Source organism: Triplophysa dalaica, chromosome 6, assembly GCF_015846415.1.
Source record: "Triplophysa dalaica isolate WHDGS20190420 chromosome 6, ASM1584641v1, whole genome shotgun sequence".
Taxonomy (NCBI): domain Eukaryota; kingdom Metazoa; phylum Chordata; class Actinopteri; order Cypriniformes; family Nemacheilidae; genus Triplophysa; species Triplophysa dalaica.
In genome coordinates this window covers 16,530,730-16,546,497 of record NC_079547.1, presented here as the reverse complement: position 1 = coordinate 16,546,497, position 15,768 = coordinate 16,530,730, and the positions used below count along the sequence as shown (strand labels likewise).

The 15,768-nt window shown below is 36.3% G+C and overlaps 2 protein-coding genes across 10 annotated transcripts; both read right to left on the bottom strand.

The window, feature by feature from the left end:
* Positions 1-536: 536 nt before the first annotated feature.
* On the bottom strand, positions 537-5,378 carry mier1a (mesoderm induction early response 1a, transcriptional regulator). Of its 4 annotated transcripts, none has more exons than XM_056751636.1 (13): positions 5,308-5,378; positions 4,840-4,867; positions 4,410-4,570; positions 4,164-4,298; positions 3,952-4,078; positions 3,581-3,639; positions 3,423-3,495; positions 3,173-3,324; positions 3,010-3,091; positions 2,708-2,802; positions 2,400-2,527; positions 2,145-2,272; positions 537-1,798 (listed from the first exon to the last, which is right to left on the bottom strand). In XM_056751636.1, exons 1-13 carry the CDS (start codon positions 5,314-5,316, stop codon positions 1,521-1,523), a joined length of 1,455 nt encoding a protein of 484 aa, XP_056607614.1. In that variant the 5' UTR covers positions 5,317-5,378; the 3' UTR covers positions 537-1,520. The 4 variants fall into 4 exon arrangements, with proteins under 4 accessions (XP_056607614.1, XP_056607615.1, XP_056607616.1 ...); XM_056751637.1 differs by having other exon boundaries at positions 2,400-2,446; XM_056751638.1 differs by lacking the exon at positions 5,308-5,378 and adding an exon at positions 5,163-5,272.
* Positions 5,379-5,583: 205 nt separating this feature from the next.
* Positions 5,584-15,725, bottom strand: slc35d1a (solute carrier family 35 member D1a). Of its 6 annotated transcripts, XM_056751107.1 has the most exons (14): positions 13,693-14,972; positions 13,412-13,604; positions 11,864-12,215; positions 11,254-11,287; positions 11,063-11,149; positions 10,745-10,812; positions 10,549-10,620; positions 10,379-10,447; positions 9,918-10,020; positions 9,053-9,145; positions 7,381-7,448; positions 7,168-7,246; positions 7,005-7,087; positions 5,584-6,930 (listed from the first exon to the last, which is right to left on the bottom strand). In XM_056751107.1, the coding sequence occupies exons 3-14, from the start codon at positions 12,007-12,009 to the stop codon at positions 6,822-6,824; spliced, it is 1,011 nt and encodes a 336-aa protein (XP_056607085.1). In that variant the 5' UTR covers positions 12,010-12,215; positions 13,412-13,604; positions 13,693-14,972; the 3' UTR covers positions 5,584-6,821. The 6 variants fall into 6 exon arrangements, with proteins under 6 accessions (XP_056607085.1, XP_056607083.1, XP_056607082.1 ...); XM_056751105.1 differs by lacking the exons at positions 13,412-13,604; positions 13,693-14,972 and having other exon boundaries at positions 11,864-12,454; XM_056751104.1 differs by lacking the exons at positions 5,584-6,930; positions 7,005-7,087; positions 7,168-7,246; ... (6 more) ...; positions 11,063-11,149; positions 11,254-11,287 and adding an exon at positions 15,509-15,725 and having other exon boundaries at positions 12,017-13,604; positions 13,693-13,831; positions 13,935-15,232.
* Positions 15,726-15,768: the final 43 nt, after the last annotated feature.

The window sequence follows — 15,768 nt, the reverse complement described above, 5'->3', positions numbered from 1 at the left end:
TCTGGTGCCCCAGCTGCCAGAATTCTGTTCTTTTTACAGTGCAAGTTCACAGTTTGAGGAAACCATTTCAGAGAGCAATAATATATTCTGTTAGGAAAGCCACTCTAAAACCTTTTTTCATCGAAATAGTAGGGAGCTTTGTAGTAAGTATAGTCAGACCTCTTTTGAAAACAAAAAGCATTTAGACAGAAAAAAATTCTTTAGCATAATTCCTCACAAAGCTGTTATATAGCTTCAGAAAACTGTATGGCACACGTCTTCCACTAGTGCACACATGAATTTGGGAATGGTAGTCACTGCTATTGCTTTCCTGCAAGGCACAAGTTACATTCTTTTGTTCACTGTATTCATCTTCACACATCTTTTAAACAAGAGGCAATATTAGTAGTGTTATTTCACCTTGTATAGAGCAACACTGACACCTGCTGTCCAACCATAGTAGCTCATAGCATATCTCCAAGCTTAATTGCTGTCAGACCTTAAGTGTATTGTTAAAAAAAGGTATCTATAAAGAGTCACAATAAACAACACGATACTGGTAGATAGTCTGGGTTTAATGAATTAAAGCTGACATTTTCTACAATTTGATAACACTACATTTGAACTTATTGAAAAGTTGTAACATTTTCCTGAGCCAAGGCTTACACGGTGGACAAAAACTTAGGTTACTATTCTGTACATTCCATCTTTCTTGATCAAGGTTCTAATTAAGACTTAAAACCGCTATCTTAGAATAATATGACATCCTCAAAGTGAGAAAAACAATAAATAGCACCATTCAGTTCTGCTTTGTCTTTTAACTTAACTGTCCTGCTCCATTCTACACAAATACACTGTGTATCCTGGCCTGATGCGTCACCTAACTGATTAAAAAAATAAATAGCTATCAAATACAAAAATATGACAATATTTCATATAAAGAGGAGATCTGAAAAAGCTTTTCAGCAAGTGTTAAAAGGACTTTCATTGACAACCATTCAACTTTGGTCAAACAGGAAATTAAAAGAATGGAATGCTTTAACTTTTTTTAGAATAATAAGGGGCCTAAGATTCTTTAAAAATGTACCAAATACAAAAAAATGCGTATTTATATGATAGTAATTTCATATAGGTAATATTTACAGTGTATTTAATGTCATGTAAAACAAAACAAAAAAATTCCACAGTGTGCCGCTAGCTAGAACCATCTTGTGCTAACATCATGATAAAAGGGACAAAAATAACATTAATGATCTTAATCTACATTAATAAATAATGCTACAGAGTTGACTGTGGTGAAGTGATGGTCTGATATGACTCTATAAGTCTTCACTAAGAATGAGTGGGATATGAACTGACCTGGGTGGCAATAACGTGAGAAGTTAACATGTACTTCATTTGCATCCCTGATATTCAGACACCTCAGCTCCTTCATGCTAAAATCGGGGTATTCTTGCCTGGATCAAACCCTCTTAAGAGGTCAAGGGTTTGATGTCTGCAGTTTGACCTTTAAGCCCTTTCTCTTGCTGTTTGCTGGTGAGTCAAATGGTTTCTGCTTCACTGTGGGCAACAGCCCCCTCAGTGTTTGGATCTGTGTCAGTCCTAGATCTTTTCAGAGGTCTTTCTGGGGTTCCTTCCTCTTCTTGCCGTTTCATTGTGATGTCCATGACCTCTGCACTTGGACTGTTGGTATCAGGGTCAGGAGGATGAGGGGGTGTGTTTGTTGTAGAAATATCTGGACATGTGGTTGAGCCATTCATTTGGGATGTTTCGTCAGTGTCACAGGCAGGGGACTCTTCTGTGCAATGGCTCGCTATGCCTGTGAAATCAACAGATATTTGAACATTACTAGGATTTTACATTCCCAGGACCTTTCTTTTACATTCTGCTTGTGTTATCTAGCAGTTATCTGTCTATTCTAAGCTATTCTGTGTTCATTTATGCTATCGGTTTTTCATTTTAGACAACCCATCAACTAGCCAATTTTGAAAGCATAGTTGTGCACCAAACTATCAATGAGCCACTAGGGGACACTGCAGTCATTTAATGCAACTTTACATCAGTCTGACACTATTTAAATGTTGTAAATGAATGCAATGCATTCTCTTGTGTAATTGTAGAAAAAATGTGTGTGTGTGGGTGTGTAAAAATCGAATGTGGCTGACCGTTCTGAGTGATTGTGCCGCTGTCCGTCTCTGACGTGTGTTTGCTATTGTTGGATGTGGAGGGAGGAGAAGCAGATCCACTGGACTCGGAGCTCTCCCTCTCATCCAAAAGGCGCTCCATATAATCCCTGTCATGCCAAACAAACAAGAGGCAGAACATGACCTTAGACTGCGTTTGATTTTCTATACACAAAGTTTAATTAAAGGGTTCTAATGGGTGACCTTTAATGAGCCACATGGTATCGGAAGACTTACGAGACTCCTGGTCGAAGGAAGTATTTTCTTTTCCCAAGCTTGGTTTGCTGTGCAAAGAAATCATAACGCTCAGATTTCTTCCACATGTAATAAAAGGCCACACATTCCCCTACAGATCTAGTTTTCACCTGAAAAAGTTTCATTAAGTAACAATTACCTAAGTGAATTAAATAATAATAATGACAGCAGAGCTGACCAAGTAATAACTCTACATTTGTGATCTTAAGATACTTCTTTAAATGCTGAAATCCGCACACTGTCAAGTCAACTTCACTTATGCATGTTTTACAACAATTACTGTACACTACCTTATTGGCTTGTACCGAGCTAAAGTCTTTCCCATACGCTTTGAGTCCATGCTCAAAACCTCGACACTCTTCTTCCGTCCAAACTGACATCTCCTCTGAGAAGGAGAGATTTTAGTTAAGGTGACACATTCAGTATCTTGACTGGCATGCTGAGCTCCATTATCAGACTTCTGAGCTGGGAGTTTGACTCCCAAATATAACTTTCTGAAAAACAATACTAGAAGTCAAGGGATATGAGAACATGCTGCTTTTAGCTTTTGTTGTATCACACACAAGTCACATTTTTATACAAGAAAACTCACCTTTGGCAGCCTTCACATTATATTTCAATCTTCTTAAAGCTTCTTCGGCATTAAAATTGCACTTTACCAATTCATATAGTGCCTGAAATTTGAAGAAATTACAATTTTTGTTAAAAGGCCAGCAGTGCACTGTAAAGAAACACGTCTCTAAGTGGTGACCTGCCTGTTCATTGTCTTTGATGTGTGATCCTTCAGGAATGGCATGGACACCGGTTTCTTCTCCAGTGCGACTAGATGCCTCGGCTAAAAACTTCACAACATTCTCCTCTGGAAGTAACTCGGGATTCCACAAAAGCTGATCTTCATTTTCATATACTTAATTCGTAAAGCACAAAGAAATAAAAATGACATTAAGATACTTCACAAACAGCTACAAGAAAAAGCTAAATATGCATAGGATTCTGTTCTGGCACCTTTTTCGTTGTCCTTATATTTGCAAAGGCCTACAGGAGTTTCTGCTTGATACAGTGAACCAACCATGATCTCCTGTGAATGACGAAAAAATAACAATGGAAACGTCTGCATGATTTACAAAATATTGAGTCTACACTTCCAACGCCCTGAACATTACCTTCTTCCAGTCTTCAGCTGGAATATAATCTTCATCTTCAGATTCTTCCTCAACATTTCCTGTAATAAAAGTTAACAAGTTGAGACTTTATGTGGCCTTCAAACCGACCTGAGCTCAGAAACAACATGACCATCTGCCAGTTCAATAAGATGCAAAGTGTACTTCATGTTACAATGAATCAACACAAAAAGTTTAATTTCAACACTTAAAAATGTAAACGAATAACATTGGTTTTAAACAATACAAATTTAAACTTAGGAAGTATTAAGTATTTAATTGTATTATATTTGAATAAACATCCACCTAAATAGTCCACTCCACATTCTTAAAAACTTCATTTAATTTTCTAATTAAAATATTTTTATGAATACCTTCTAAATAGTTGGACGGCTGAGAGCTGATAAGTTGAGCTGTACTGTGAGAAACGCTGCAGGATGGGGTTTCATCACTGGATGATTGACTGTCTTCATTGTGATCACTAAAGTCCTGCTTTTCCTCCTGACAGCCACAGAGAGGATTTGCCATTTTAATGCAATTGTTTAAAACATGTGACGAGATGAAAGTGACTTCAAATAGATTTTACCTTGAGTTTACTGTTGCTGCTGCACGTATTCTCTGAGGAATCCTCTTCTTGAACATCTCCATCCTCTTCCTCAGGAGACCGTCCAGTACTGTAGCCATACAACTTGAGAAGCTCATGGATGGGCATCTCACCCTCCTACGAAACCAAAGGTAAAGTTAATAATGCATCTGGTACGCTGAATGTAGTGACTTATTACGGACTGTGTCACATGTTATTTATAATAAAAAAGATGCTGGAGGACCGTACTCGAGTGAGGTCACCAATTTCAGCATTGAAGTTGGTCTCTCCCTCCAGCTTTTCTTCTTCCTCTAGTGTCTGCTCATCATCAAAGTCATGGACAAGCATATCTGCTGAAGGATCAAAGTCCTTGTCCTTGTCCTCATCCTGAACCACCGGACCATCTCCTCCTTAACACAGTCAGTTCCATAAAATAAGATAAAATATGTTCTTTCTTAATGGGCAAACAAATCCTACATGTCATATAACCTTTCAATGGACATTTATATTAAATATATCACATTAAACATACAAGTAATTAAATAGCAGTTAAATATGAACGGCGGACGTTACAATAAACAAGCAAAAAAAATCAATTTAACAACTGCAGGTAATAACAAATAACATACATTATATAAAACTAAAATAATCATAAATATAAAATAACTGAAATCTTTACCTTCTGTGCCAGGATCACTTAAGGGGGGCTGAAAAAAATACAAATATTATTAACACTGAACCCGAATATTTCAAACTTAAAGAACAATATAAATAAGGTATTATGAAGCCAATGTTATGACCTGATATTTAATGATATATACAGTCAAAGGCAAAGATGCTAACCCATATTTTACAATTTAAAATAACACTGAAGTATGGTTAATAATTCTTGATGTTAGTGTTTGTTTATAAAAATGTATGATAAATAAAGTGGACGTGAGTTTGGCGCTCAGGCAACAAGTTAGCTGCTAGCTGCTAAACATTCAAATTGGGCGCGCTAACCTGTTTACAAATTATTCAGGGATGAATGTTGAAAAACACGTCACCGTGGAAACATTTGAAATAAATACTGAAAGGTAAATTTATAACAATATTCGTTTGACCGTCAGAATTCCTCATTTGCTGTAATTTGTAATGTTTCTCTTACCTCCGCCATAGTTGCTGTAGATTCTGTGAAGCTGGCTATATGTGTTTATTCTGTACTATGAGGACGAGTACTACATAATAAAAGTCCGGTCTCGACCTCTGCACGATTTTGATTGAAAACATTTGTAAACATCTGTTTTGAAAAATATATATACATTTGAAATGTGCGGAGTTATTTAAATTTAGTAACCTACCACAGCAACTAATTAAAAAAATAGTTGTTTTCCCTCATTGAATTTTCTAATGATATCTTTAAAAATAACACATGACAGATATCTGAAAAAAGATGACTGTTTATTTATTGTGGTTAATAGATGAATCAGAAAATAAAATGGACATATATGGAGTTGAGGTATAAGTTAAAAACACTTGTTTCTCATCACTGAGCATTTTATTGAAATGAATAACAAAATGTGTTTTTTATTAAACTAAACTGAACTGAAATCAAATACAAGACATTCTAAACAAATGATCACATTACAAGCGTTTGCAATAACAGTAGGTCTTTGAACAGCATCAGTACCATAAAGCCTTTCGATAAAATGACAATCTTTTTAGGCAACAGTATATGTTCTAAAATTGCCATTAATTATTGTGAATAGAGGTTATCATTTCATAATCTCAGAATACATCTTTTTCCAGATGTATAACACGCAAAAACTGAGAATAAACCTGTGATGTCATTATTAGACTGGCATTTTGAACTGGTAAAAAAATACAAACTTCATACTTAAATATCCTGTACATTCTTTTTCAGATTTATTCCGAATACAGCCACATTTGACAAAGACAGATCAAAATACTAAATACAGTCCTTGTACCTTGTATTATAATTACTAACAAATATCAAATGTGACAAAACTGATAAAATAAGTATACCGTTAAAGTGCGATTACTACACCATTTGTTTTTTTACATTACACAAACCATGATTCCATCAGTACAAGACAAATGGAGTTACTGCAAACCTCTCGTATACCAATAAAATGTCCAATTTCATAAAACTGTGGACACAAAAAAGTAACATTCTTGAAACTTATGAAGAAAACACTTAACTATTGCAAAACCATTTAAACATCATAACAAATAAAAGTACCTTTTTAAACTAAAAAACATAAAAATGTACTAAAATCTAAAAACTCCCATAAAAATAAATAGTAGCTGAACTAAATATCTAAAAGCACTCTTCAATAGATAATACAACACTTGTTTCAACACTGATGACCATCATTATTCCCAATTTGTGTCAAGTTCAACAGCAGCTCAAATCTTAGACAAGCGGTTTGTTTTAGGACATAAACTAGTCCCACAAACATTCAAACAAAGACGGCACAATTCCTTCATAGGAGTGAAAACCAATTTCAGTCTGTTCCTGCTGTATGTTTCCTTTAAAAAGATGTTCTGCACAGTCAACATCTTCATGTCACAAAAAGATCTGTCAGACTTGAGTTCCCTGGCTACCCCTTAAAGCTCAACGACCCAGTTTTGTGCGTGATGAAAGTGTCCAAGCACCGGTCATACAGCCACTTTCCCTTTGACCTCCAGTTTGTTAGCGTTTTCGCTCTGTTTGGTGGTCTGCTCCTCTGTGAAGGTAATGTACGAGTACACCAGACTGCCAGCAATACTGAGGAAACAAGCAGAGGCATTCAGATCATTAGCTTTAAACTGCATTCCTTTCAGGAAAAGCTTACTTCATACCTGATGTTTAGTCCAATGAAGTTTGCCCATGAGAAAATGTAATCCCCCCCGAACACCATTCCAATGTATGTCACTAATATATTCTGCAGAGACAGAGAAATCACATGAATTCAATAAAACGCAGGGCAGGCTGTGCATGTCTGAGAAACGAAAAAAATCATACTTTTAGGCAGCCCACAATGGTAGTAGTGAGTGCAGAATTATACTGTGTGCAAAGTACAGTGGAGTACATTAAAACAAACCTGCAAATGTGAAAACATGAATTAATATTAGAAACATACAGCCATTATTTGCACAATGTGTATAATCTTACAACAGCAAACAATGAACAAACAATATAAACTTGTAAGCTTGTTGTTTATTTCCAATTACTCACCCCATTATACAAGAAAGGATAAATTGCACTATAAATAGCTTGTCGGACCAACCATCATAATCAAAAGCCTAAAGGGAAAAAAAGAGAGTAAGCAGTCAGGCGAAATACGGAAACAAATGTTTCACTAGGGATATAACGATTCACTCAGCTCATGATGCTTTGTGATTTGATACTGATCTCAAAGCTTTTTCTTTTTACAAAATAAGTAAACACAATGAACAAGTGCCCATTTATTATTTCTTAAATGCTGCACATTTTTTTGTCAAATTAAAATATATTTTATGTCAAATAACAAAACTAAATTGCAATTTTAAAACAAATTCCAAATCAAATGAAAAAAAATAATAATAATACAAAATTATCTTTAATATAAACAAACTAAGACTTTGTCTATGCATTGCCTTATTTTTATTTTCAGAAATATCAGCATATCCAAGTTTTCAAAGTTTGCACTAAACACAGCGGCCCCTGCTGTTCAAAACATGTACCGCGATTCATTAAACAAGTGACTTAAATCGTCACGTTACATCGATTTTCAACAGGCTCCCATTGAATCGTTACATTCCTATACATCACCCAATAATAATTACAAAATACAATACCTAACAATTTTTAAGGAATTACCTTTAACCATTAAATAAACAGTTAACAAACATTTAAAAAAATCATGTATCAAAAAGTTGTCTGAAAAGTTGTATATCTTTGAATTTATAATAAAAAACCATCCAGAGAGCTCATAAAATTTTAAAAGCAATCCACCAGGATTTTTTCCTTGTACAAAAACAGTGTTTCTTTTTAGCATCTTATAAATTCAAGTTAGTTGTCTTTGGTCAGTGTTTATATTTCAGTCAACCCGCTAGAGAATTCATTTGGAAGCAACCCGAGGCCCAACATTTTTAACAGTCTAGGCCCACACCAGCAACATAGCAATCACACCAGAGTTTGATATAATCGAAATTCTTAAACCATAACTTCATAAGTTCGTTAGTTACTGTCAAGTATAATGGCGGCTTTGTGTGAGAGACACACTGGCTCCTGTATCCACTGCTTCCTGGAGCAGCGCCTGCCAAATAAACCTAGGCCTCGTTGTGAACATACCGAGCTAAATAAAATGAGGCATTCATGGAACAGGGCCCTGTCACCCTAACCCTCCAAACAACCCAGCCTTGTGCTCATGTTGCTTTTACAGAAAGACCAGGATGAGGAGCACATTTTTCATCTCTAAGAATTCCTTCTCTTATTCCTTCAGAAAGAAACATTTATGCAGGAACAGACACGCTTAAATTTGTGTCAGGCAGCTATGATTTCAAGAGAATTTATGACAACCGTGCACAGTCATTCCAATTGGCTAATGGTGAGTGTGTGTGATCTTTGGCAATGCGGGCTCACTGCAGCTGAACAGATGGCGTTTGTCTTTGCCAGATCATCTACAGCAATAAGGTCTTGCTGAAAGACAGACCTCTTAGGACTGACTCATGTCCCAGGGTAATTTCAGGTTTGGTGTGTAGAAACATCTCATTTATAACTGCGCATTATTCGTTTTTAAAATATCATATTAGATTTTAAAGCACCCCAGTTTTTCATTTGGAAGTTTATGACAGATTTGACAGTAACGCCTTGGGTCGTACAGCAGACTCGTAAGCACTTTGTTTTTGCATAAAAATACCCTTACCTTATCAATGTCCCCAGTGACATGTGCCAAAAGTAGAGTTGGAAGAATCATAAATAAAGCATTGTAATAGAGTAGGCCATACTTGCCCAGCTCCTGTAGGGCAGAAAAAACATGCAGAGACACCAATCAGGAATAAAACAGACATAGACACTCTCTGTACAAGGAGTTCTCTCTTGCTAAAAGTAAACCAGCTGGCATGCCAACAGTTGTGGGGAACCAAAGGTCTTGCTTCAGAGATTGAGTGTTAGCTTAAAGACCAGTTTGTCTTCTTCTTCATTACTTTTAATGTTCAACACTTTAAAATAATTGAAGACAAAGGGTCAATGCTAAATACATGCAAATAATAGTCCTTTTTAAATATTTTGTCTCTATAAAAAATCTAATTAAAATAATGAAATTATTGTTAGGCACCAAACCATCAAGTGACATTCAGTTAACACATTTGTCAATTTTCGAATTAATTTCATGTTGCTGTATCAGTTTTGCAGAACACTGGCCCTATACTTTTCAACGTAATATTTTATTCTCCATATAATTTTAAGTTTCATATGATACATTGTTTGTTGTTTTGGTAAATCCAATGCAAAACCAGCTGGCAACCACTAATGAACAGTCTGCTAGATAGGAACAAAGCCTGTGAAGGCACCATTATAATATATATAAACTTGTAAAGCATCAAAAAAAACATATCTACAGTAGCAAATTCCAGCATTACTAACAGTTAAAAAAAGTCAGTCAGTTAATAGCAGTGCATCAACTGGAGGAAGCATGAGAAAGCACTTTCTTCAAGCTAATGACTACAGTCTGCATCTGCTTGTTAAGAAACCCCTCAAGGTCTGTTTGAGGAATCTCTGGCTTTCCTTACCTTGGAGTCAAGTTTCTGTTTCACAAACGCCCCATTGGCAGCAGTTAAGACATCGTTCATTAAGATGAACACGTACCCTTGGAGGTCAAAGGCCAAATCAGCACTGAAGAAGAAACAAAAAAGCACTGATAAAACACACGTGGTATTAAAAATGTGCATGCATCATACAATTCTTCTTCTTAAGTCTTCCTTGTACAACTTTTATGATGCATGATAAGCTGCTATTGAATTACGGACTTGGCAAACACAGTGTGACAGTAAATATTAATCAACATTTCACTGTAGGCTAAACCTTACAGGGAACGTTCCTTTGTAAACAAGTCTTTCAAACTGATAATACTGAAAGTAAAAGATAGGCTAAAAGATGTTTATTCTGTAATATCTGAGATAAGGTTAAGCACTATTGGTTAAATAATGAATCATTGTAAACTTGTACAATGTGCCTGTCTTTGAACATTTACCTTGCTGCGACAAAGGCCCCAAGTATCATAGTAAATACTGTGAGCTGAACTGGTCGAGAGAATGTCTTCCTGGAAAAATAAGAAATAACAATGATTATTATACCATATATTACTTGGTTGTGCGACATCTGGAACAACACCATGGTAATAATCTTGGCAATTTTACTTACTTCAACAAAAACCCCTCTGCAAGCATAGTAAATAAAATAGAAAACCTCCTCAATACTGTAAACATTGGCAGGCTAATGGAAGAGAAAAATACATGAACAACATTAAATAATGAAATGTATACAAACATTAATTTAGTATGAAACTAAGGCAGACATATACATAAAAGATCTTAATGTAACAGGTGGTGAATCATACTTAAGCCTTTTTGTTCCAAAGAGTCCCGTTATTTGATTTCCTACATAAAGAAGAGGTAGAGGAAATGTCTGCAAATACAAGGAAGCAGTTATTAGGCAACCAACATCAGTGTGTCACACGCAGACTCAACACCCCCGAAATGGATTGCATTTACACCATTGTCGTCCTGTGGCAGTAAAAAGTGACTTTTAAACTTAACATAGAAAGGTATGTGTCAAATGAACTTTAAACAAAACAGAAACGTATTATCCATTTGTAGTTTAAAAAGATCTAAAAAGTTACAATCTTAAAAAGTTACAAAATGTATTGACTTCTTACCTTCCTGGGTATGCTCCTATCAAACTCAGGGAAGGTGATCACCCGGAGGGCCTTTCCCCCCCGTAACACAACCACTGTTGCCAGCATCTGCACAGGAATGTCAAATATGTCTCTATGGTCCTTTGTGCAGTTAAGAGAGGAAAACTTTTCTCAAAAAACACTGAAGTCTGAAATGTTTTTCCAACACTCACCTGACCAATGCCAACACATATTGATGAGGGGAACCTGTCGGAAAAATATATATAATTTAGCAAAGATCCAGATCTTTTTTAATAGTGAGTGTATTCTTACATCCAAATACTTTCAATAGAAATCATTTATTCAATGTTACACATGTATGTGTGAACTATTGATCATGAGATTTTATTATTATTATGACACCATTGACTGACAGACCAAACTAACAACATTTATTTTATTTATCTTCATTCAAAATAAATAAAAATAAAAAGTGGCAAATTGAAAATAATGCTTTAAAGGTTGAGTCACTACCGTTTAAAAGGTGTAAATAATGGTATCACATTGCAATACCATAATACCAGTACTCGAGTGTCATGGTATTTACATGGTAACGTTACTTCAAAGGAAACTTTCAAAGCAAAGCATAGTATCACATTATTAAACGTTAATTCCATCTTACTTATTTGTTCAGTCCCCCGCTGCATGTTTTAACAGTGCCAAAAATCCCAGCCCATCCCAGCCAGACTGATAATGCCGCAAACTTACTTGGCAACTATTCCAAATATTGTCATCTACAGACAGTTAAGATAAGCCTAAAAATATCAAGTTCCGTGCTCTTACCTGTAATTGGTCAGGACGCTTTTATTCACTACCACTATGAGAAAAGAGCTGATTCCGTAAAAGGCTGCTGCCAAAAGCTTTACAAATGCCGTTAGACTCTGGTCCGCCATCCCCTCCTCTTCATCCCCCTCCTCACATTGCTTCATTCGGGGCACCAGCGCCTTTCTTCCTCCCCACGTTGACGCCTCTGAACTTCCGCCATGTTTACCAAGCTACGTATACTGTGACGACATTCTCATTTGCATGTGAAAGAGTGGCGCTCTCTTTCGCCGCCCTGTGGCTACACGTGCGCTCCGTGTTTTTTGTACTCGTGTTTTTCGGTGCCGGGATCCACTAGGTGGCCTCAAGATGACTTAAAATGATTAAAATAAGGAAAAAACAACCATTAAAATAAAACAAAACAAACAAAACACATATTGGGGGGACTGGGTTATAAATGTTGGGATCCACAGAATAAAAAGGCCTGTGAAAAAAACAGTTGCTCTCCCTTTCTATTTTTAGGTTGAAATTAAAACAAGACCATTAAATTAAATAAATTATTGTGGTTTTAAATTAAAATATTTTAAATAATCTTGAATTATTGTATAGCAATTTAAAAAATCGAACAGTCACACAACCGAATCATTTTATTAGCCTTGCTCAAATCTATAAATGTTAAATGGTGTCTTCTATGGGCATTGATCAAGCATCCTTCAAACTGAGCAGCAAGATAATTCTATCGATAATATAAATCACTTGACATTAAAAACAAAACTTAATATAACTTTTCAAGTTTTTATTCGCAACTTTCAGCTGTTGGAATGTTTATTGCATGTGACCACTGTATGTCGTGGTTAGATTTAAGGGTTTCACTGTCATTTACCGAGCCCATGGTTTCTGAACATGTGTTGCTATCATCCACCGAGTGCAACACATCCAGTGTACTTAGTTCTGGAGCCTGATCTAATGTATGTTTTGGAGAGCTATTGGGTCTGGACAGGCTCTCGTCATTCAACCCAGAATGTTTATCATCTGTAACTTGCGACATCTCATAGTTATGAGATGTTTTTTCTATTTCGCTGGACCCGAATTCCTCATGTAAGTGTTGCTTGGTATCGAAGTCATGCCTTTGATCGCTTTTTTGTTGGCTTTGTAATGCTTTGGAGATTACTAGGAAATCAGTTCCATTCTGTTTGGCTACACTTTTCTGGGATTGTGGTGGTGTCACATGACGGCAGCGGGTTAATTTTCCTGTAGTCATATTGATATTGTCTGATTGGCTTCTCTTGGAATGGTTGGGAATGGGATTAATGCCATTGACAACCGGACCAACATGAACCTGCGTACTTCTCTGTCTTGGTATGAAAAAAGGAACTGGTGGACGTCTGGTGTCGTTGGAAAACACTCCAGGTGAGGTAATATCATGGTGATGGACGAAAATCGGACTGTTGTTGGGGCATTTTGTCACATTTCCATCCGCCAAGAGCACATGTACACTACGAGCCCTCATTGTTTTATTCCCAATATAAGGGCTGTTCTGTGGACAGGGAATTCCTATACTTCGCTCACCTATTCTCTTGCTGCGTGGATCTTGCATGGAATCTGTGTTTCTTATGACCGCAGAATGGGATTTATTGTTTAGGACACAACAATTCTGGAGCAGGGGCTTTGGTGTTTCCAGAAAGTGTAATCCTGGGCTTTTGAAGGGCTTGTGCTGGTACTGATATGTGTTGTATATCACAGGGTAGGTCTCACTGACTATCTGTGAAATCATAAGGAAACCTTTGATCACTGAGTTCTGTTGTTTACAGGTTCATCCACATATACGCAAGTAAAAACAATGTGTTTACCGGCAGAGTGTGAACTGTGGGAGGTCTAGCTGTGAGAACTTTCACATTCTGTCTCTCCAGCTCATCATCAAAGCAAAGTGGGACATGCTCAAGAACAAAGTCTTTGTTACTGTTCTTTTCAGGAGGACTGTTTTTTGTTCTGAAAAAAGTCAAAGACATGTCAAAATAAATGGAACACCCACAATTCATAAAACTATCCTTGCTTTTTTGAGATAAAAGCATCTTTGTTTTAAAAGACCCACCTGTTGTAAGGCTCACTAGGACAAATTCTGAGCATTATCTCTTGATGAAACTGAGAGATGACTTCTCCAGTTGAGCCTGGTAGTATAAAGGGCTTACCACACTCTTATAACGCATTAAACATAAAACAGTATGACAGTCATTTAGCTTTATGTTATTTGAGCAGAGCACATGCGATTGAATACATATTGGAAATGACTTAATACCACAACAAAGACTGTCATTGTGTGATGTTCTCACATTACAAGAAACAGACTCGCCTATAAATGCACCGAGGATCATGTTTTTATTGTTGTTTGATGAGCTTGAGTACTGTTGAGTTTTTTTGGTGTTAGAAAGAGCCCCACCCACCAAGGTAGAACTGCTGACTTTTTTTATGATATCTAAAGTAGGCATCTTTTCCACCTAAAAAAAATCCACAGTCAGTTAACTTTCACGCATTAATGCTGACCTTTTCAGCAGTCGCTATCTTTGATTCAATCACTTCCTTTTTCACATTTTGTGATGGTAACCATTAACGACAGTGATACACCGCCCCATTTTGATAATTTTTTTTCTTGTCGACTCAAGTTAAGAATTTTTAACACTTTCGGAAATCAATAGAAATTTAATAAAAATAAAGAGTCTTTAGTGGTTTAAACCGTGGTGTGGTAGAGATTTTCTGCTAAAAAACGTTTTCATCAATTAGAGAATCTGCGTTCCTCCAAAGAATAAGATTGATGGTCTGTTTTTGAAAATCATCCAAATAAGACAGAGAGGTTATATAATGAGGTCTGTCTGCATAATACAACACCTCTTTCGACCACTTCATCCTATGTTGGGTGGGTTCGTAAGGTCGAAGAGATCCTTGCTTCTTTAAATTCAATGTCATGAAACCTAATTTCTCCTTTTTCACTGTAAACAAAAGTATAAACTAATAGTAAAAGCATGAACATTTAGTTAAACATGTGTTGACAGTATACAGCAATAAGATTTGATAAAACTGACATTTTAATACATTTTATTTTTAAGCAGCAAAACTTAGTTGGAAAAAGTGTGGCACACAAAGACACATTTGTAATGTGTATGTAATATATCCATTTTATTGTGCCTATTATAACATAGTAAGTCACATTCGATAAAATAACCAGCAGATTTTTGACTAGCAGAAGATCTGATAGTGGATGACTCACCATTGGTCACCGCTGGTCTCTTCCTCTCGGCCAGATCCTTGTCGCTTGTGAAAGGACGAATGCTGATTTTGCTGCTGATCTCTTTCATGCTGACAACAGGAGCAACACTCTTCGTGTTTTTTAGGCTACTAAATGTAAAATGTAAACATGGTTTAGATATTTAGACTGTTGCTTTTTTAATTAAGTATGTGGCATAAGCAATGTCTCTACATTTACAAATGCAGTTTTAATTTTGGCTTTAGAGAAGGTTATTGGATCAAGAAAGTCCATGTCACATCTCTCACTCAACCATTGCTGTTAAATAGTTTAACTCATAGATCTCGTCAAAATGTGTAGGGCTATAATTATTCAATCTTTCTATTCATAAACTAAGACAACAATAGACTAAAATGGCGTTTACTCACCTTAACACTCTTTTGTCCAGACATTTACCTGCTTGCTTGCAATGTTAACACACTGATTCGTCTTCTCTTTACTGTACTGTTGCAAACCAGACTTTTGACCGTGTCTGTCTGCTCTTCAGAGACTTTTTTCTGTCGTGCCTCTACTGTTCATTTTTACTTAGATTCCTTTATAATGTAACCAGCAACAAATGATCAGGTGGCACTCCGCTGCATTTGCTTCGACTGACAAACTGTGCTTCAGAAAGCGTCGGTGCGTTACT